The sequence below is a fragment of the Rana temporaria genome, chromosome 3 (assembly GCF_905171775.1).
Source record: "Rana temporaria chromosome 3, aRanTem1.1, whole genome shotgun sequence".
NCBI classification, from domain to species: Eukaryota; Metazoa; Chordata; class Amphibia; order Anura; family Ranidae; genus Rana; species Rana temporaria.
In genome coordinates, this window is record NC_053491.1 from 399135914 (window position 1) to 399141913 (window position 6000).

General features: G+C 38.0%; 1 protein-coding gene across 1 annotated transcript in view; it reads right to left on the bottom strand.

Moving 5' to 3' along the window:
- The window catches only part of ANTXR1 (ANTXR cell adhesion molecule 1), a 267298-nt gene extending 261650 nt beyond the window's left edge, over positions 1-5648 (bottom strand). The window contains exon 1 of the mRNA XM_040345902.1: positions 5204-5648. Coding sequence (XP_040201836.1) covers positions 5204-5352 — 149 coding nt within the window. The 5' untranslated portion in view covers positions 5353-5648. The remainder of the gene's footprint in view (positions 1-5203) is intronic.
- Positions 5649-6000: the final 352 nt, after the last annotated feature.

Consider the following 6000-nt stretch of genomic DNA (forward strand, 5'->3'; position numbering starts at 1 on the left):
AGCAGATTTCTGGTTCCAGGTCTGTTTCCAAACACATTCACCATTGCAGTCAACTTTGCAGATTGAGTGGAAAGGAGCTGTCGATACATACTCAAGAATGTATATTGATTGAAGATTATTTCATTTCATATCATTAATTATTGGAGTGAAGCCCGGGCTAAGTTTTGGAAGCAGTAAGAAATATGAGGCTTGAAAGAGTATATCCAACGGAGGAAGGAATGCTTTCATTTTACATGCCTGGTGGTCACTTTGTGGCCAAAGATATCTGGTGAGCACCATTATATGTCACTTCGGGTGAAGCACTATTGCAAGATTGGAAGCATGTTGCACTTTAGGAAGAAAGGTATTGGAGTTTATATAGAAGACCCAAATTACTATATTGTTTACATGTTATACACATATAATTTTTTTCTTTTGGACTGTTGGCACTTATGCACTTTAGCATTGGATTTAGCATATAATCTATTTGCACCCTTAATCACTATTTTTCATGTTTTATTAGTTATCACTAATCTTTGGTGCTGCGTTCAAATATTTTTGTAATTATATTGGCGCCGTCTCTCATTCTTCTTTTTATCATATTACTTTTGTTGTTTTTTGTTATGTACTTTTATTAGGGTGTGATATATGTACACTGTTTTGGTTAATTACCGTTTATTGGCACATATGAGAGCAAATTTAATTTTCTAGGAAAGTTGGGTTACACCATTTTGGATGTCAGTTTATATATGGTTTAAAACAATTATAGGTGTTGGCTAGAAACCCACTGAGCATTGATTGATTATTTACATTTACGTATCAAATGAAGCCTGACTGGAAAACTCCCAGGACATTGCTAAGAGAGGCCCAGCTATTACGGATCACCTTTACTATCACATGAGTGAGCTCTCAAGCTGAGCTCAGAGCTACTGCATCAGGAGGCATGTAAGGGGGTTTGAATCAGAGAAAGAGCTAATTCCTGTGATGATGGCGGTGAACAGTAATAGCTGGACCTTTCTTAGCAACATCCTAGCAATGTCCTGGGAGTTTTCCAGTCAGGGTTCATTAGATGCATACATGGTCTACACCTATACCAGGGGAATTATTCAATTTGTGTCAGAGCTGCACAGCTTGTTTTCATCTACAGACACCCCTTATCTGCATAAGCAGTTTTCTGTTAAAGGGGAACTAATGCTTTAATGTTTAGTTTGTTCCTGTTACTGGCAACCATTTGCTATTCCAGTGTGCACCTTGTAAATTCTTGTTTACTAAGGGCAGCCGGCTGCATTTAGTGCTTTTAGAAGACATTAGTCTTCATAAACCCCTAAGGAGTCCTCCTGTGCATCCAGCCATGATTTCATTAACATTGACTGCTCAAGCCCTGAAGAAGGGAGAGGTTTTTTCCCCCCAAAATGTGTTGGATATATTTGATGCTCTTAACCATCAAATGTTTCAAATAAGCCTTTAAGTGAGATTAATTTTTTACTGTCTGGTGAGTGCTTCCTTTGTCGCTATCAGAAAGATAGCAGCCTAGGACAAGAATAGGGCCCATCTTTACCATGTACAGTATATCTCAACTATGGATCTGCTTCTTTGAAAGAACAATCACTGTAAGGTAGATTCTTAAAAATCAGTTTTCATTTCTACTTCTTTCATTTCTACTTCACAGTTCTGCACTTGGTAGCAACTTTGCTGCTCCATTAGTTAAACCCCAATTTTACTACTTATCAATATACTCAAACTTGTCCTATTCTATGTCTAACATTGCCTAGAAATAAATAGAACATATTTGGAGGTTTAGCCTTCAGCTTGTGTTGTGGACAAGTGGAAAGATTAATCTCTTTTAGAACAGTAGAAAGCTGTGAAATAAAGCCAGGACAATCATTATCAGAAAATAAATTGTATCAATAGAAGGCTGACTCATGTGTCTTACAAGCTTTGATCTTGAAAATGAGGTTGAAATAAAACAATAGCAACAAAGCAATTGCAGACATGCAGTCTCTCAACACAGTACTACGAAAACCGCCATGGGACAGAAATTCTATGATATCTTCCATGAGCACAGCTGGCAGAACACTGCAGCAGGAATACAGGCAAACACTCAGCTGTAAGAGGAGAAAACAGCTGTCTCAGCTAATTCTTTCATGCCTTTGGCTAAATGAGCTCTGCTAACACTGATCCAGAGGAATCTGTGCATTTCAAGGAAAAGCTTTTCAGCCTAGCGCTGGATGGATTATCAAAGTGCTATAAATATACTTTTCTGTAGGTGGACTTTGCAGCAATAACAGAAATGTAATCATGATGCATTAATTTTCCTATGTAAGGATAGGTTCACACTGCTTTACTGTGATAATGCATGCACATTCTTTTTCTTCTGTTAACGTGCGTTACGGCAACCTATTAATTTGAATGGCCAGCTTATTGCACAAAAAAAGTGCACATGGGTATCTTTTCTAATGTAATGCATATAGTAGTGTGTTACTGTGCATTGTGGTGCACTAAAGCACGTACAGTATACATTAGTAAGCAAGGTACATTAGGGCGCCCTTAAGAATGACTGGCACAAACAGGCAAAACATGTTCAGCAATGTGAACCAAGCCTAAGACTGGTCTTCAACTACCAAAATTGTGCATGCAGTTTTGAGGCCCTGTTGAAGGACTAAATATAGAATGCTCAAAAGTGTTTTTTTTTTCTAATCTCATTTAAATGTTTACTTTTGTTGTGCAAAAGGGAAGCTTTTTGTATGAGCCATAGAACTCAAAAATTATCATTGTTATTGAATCAAGCACTTGGCAATCACTTAACATGACCCTGTGGACAACACTGCAAAAAAACGCCTTACGGACCTATGTAGCTGAAGGCATTGTGGAGCTACTCAGCCTCAAAATTCACAGCAGAAATATTGAAGTTGCTTAAGTGTTTCACATGGCAACTGAGCTCCCCCTGCACCACCCCTCCATAGCCCTTGATCTGTACTTATATAAAGACATAGAAAGCTGGAAGGCTGTGGATTTACTGCTGGGAGGAGGAACCAGTCCAACTGAGCTGTTGAGAGTGGGGCTTGAACAACCTCTGTAGTGAAATTGGAGGTTGAATCTTTCTGTGATAGTGGAGAATCTGGGTTGGAAGACCTGGGCCTTTCATTTTTGATTATCTAGACTTAGAAGACATGGGTGCAGGATAAACTGTGTGAAATTGTAGAGCTTTGCTAGGCCTTGGGTGCTCAGCAGAGATGTAAAATTGAACAAAGTCAATAGCCTGAAGGGCATTGACTGTTGAGATCCTTGCTTCTCTTGAGATAGCACTAAAAAGGATGTGTTTAATGGCTGCCTACATGGATATATTTGTCTGAATACTGAAATTACACTTTCCATAGCAATTATAAACCTGCTTCCAGAAAAATGGGGCTAAAACCAGGCAAATCATTAATGAAAACAACTATCTTGCATAATTAGCATCTGATCAATAGGTGGATGCAACATGTGCTTGTGCAACAACCATATGTGCACATGTATGCACTGATTGAATGATTCACTTTACTGTCCATTGCTGGTTCAAATATTTGATTCCTGATATATAGGACAAGTTGATTCCTAGACTTAAATGATTGTCTAAAGAAAAAATGACTAATACATTAATGTGGGATTCACGTACATTTTAGGGGTTCAAACCAGGCCCACCACCTGCTTTTTGGGAAGAGTACGCCATTTTTACTTTACAACCTCTGTGTGGGAAGAATGCATTCAAAAACAAAAACAAAAAATTGTGACTTGATGATGGTATTACTAGGCTAATCTTTTTCTATTGGTCTCATATATGCAGAAGCTGGCTGTTTCCAGGAACACAAAACTGAAATTGATTCCAGAATTTTGCATTACCAGTACACGCACTGTTAACAATAAAGGGTAACATATATTAGGAAGACATTACTCAATTCAGTATACAGGTCTGTTTCTACAACTGAGTAAACTGCCCTCCATAGATTTACAGGCCACCATGCAGTCTGGCCCATGTAATTAAAGTATTGTAGAAATCAAAAAAGTGAAAGCTGAGGGACTGCTCCGGGTTAATGTATTTTGCACAACTTTGTTGCTTTTTTTACAGCCTTTTAAAAAAATCCAGTATGAATTTGCCAGGAGGTGTCTGACAGCCAACCCATTAGTTTTATTCCTTCTTTTGTGTGCTAGGTCTGGATTCCCATACTAGTGCGTTGTCAAATTCAATCTCTTTGCTTCTCTTTATGTAGACAACCTACCTTGTTGAGGCTCAGTTACTTTTAAAGAGCTTAGCAAAGTGTTGAGAGAAAGGTAATCTGTTTTATTTAAGTGTCACCTATTCAGATCTGACTTACGTATATTGTTTTTCTATGTGCACATCTGTATGCCATTTGTAACGTGTGCATCTGAGTTTGCAGGCAGCTTCCTACTGACTTTGTGGCTGACACCGCTCAGCTTTGTGATCCCTCATCTGTGAAGGCGACTGCTCCAGACAACTTACATATTGGTTCATTAAAGCATGTGTCTTGGCTTGCCATAAAAGAGAACTGCAAAGCTTGTGACACCTACTCACTGGTCTGAAAAATCCATTGGTCTGTGACCTTTGAGTTTATCCGTATGCTCATACAGACCAAGGCAGGCTAAAGTAGAACATTATGTCAAAATCAATATTTAAAACAATCAAGAAGGTTTAATCAGTAATGCAATCATGCAAAGGGTAGCAGTGTGCAATAAAATATAGTAATTAAAAATAAATCAGTCTTAGATAGTCTATTGTAGACTGCAGAGAGCTGGGTTCTACCCAATTGCTATGGCTTACTGTTTACCATTGTTCTTCACTCTAGTGAAAATCTTCCACATGCATAGTTGTTGGTCACCAAAGATATCTCTACTGCCAACTTCAGGTTAAAGTTGACCTAGGGATTTGTACAGCAGACTTGCTTTGGCTGCTGGTTCCTGGCCAGCTGCTGAAATGCATCAGTAAGCTATCAAAATGTAGGTCATGCCGCTGAGGACACGATTACAGTGTCTTCAGTCTGAGCAAATTAAATATCCCATATCATTCTTTGGCCAACAATCATATGGTTAAATCCCGATTTTGCTAAATAAACTCAAAGCAATCCAGTAGGTCACCTTTTTGTATAAGTCATCATGATATATAGGTAAATATATAGGTAAATTGATCATGAAGTAAATTAGCTCTAGAAAGTGTCAGTTCTGCACTTACTTGTCTAATACGAAGTACAGGTCAAAGCCACCATAGCAGGAGGGTCTTCTATTAGGTCCAGTCTCATCTTGACCATTACAGACCAGAAGAAATGCGGTGAAGAAGACAAAGACTTTTAAACCCACTTTGAAGGAACCAAATTCAAGCATGGCTATTCCAAGCTTTAAGAATCCAGCAGAAAACGTTTCTCTGGAAAATGTGCAATCCACTCTGAAGAATCCAAGCTGCACTCCACTTTTGGGATTGACTTTCAGAACTTCTTCCCCAGAACCTCTCCAGAACTTCAGAGTTTATGTGGCTCTCTTCTCTTATCTGAGTCTTCTTCTTTACAAGAGTTTGCATTACACTAGCATGCAGCTCAGAGGAGGAACTGCTGTGCTCACTTTTGTTGGGATGCAAAACTTCTTCTTGACAAACTTGCTTTGTCTAAACCTGCAGAGAAGCTTTTCTTTTTTTTTTTTTCTTTTTTTATAGGATATGGGAGCAAAGAAAGAATGAACACAGCACAAATCCTGACATCTTGTGCCTATTGTGTAGAATGCAGGCAAGTTGGTAGCACTGGCTTATACAAAAAATTATCTATTTAAGAAAATTAATCTATTTATATACCAGGTGAGATTAGTCAGGCATTCAGTAAATGTGGGAGTATTTTCATGTAACTGAAATTAGCTTGGAATTTGAATAGGAATGTTTTTTACGGTATATGTGAAGCTAAAATCTCATATAAGCTTTAACATATTAATATCATTTTACCAACTTTTCATTTAACACTAATTGTTTTAATTATATATATATAT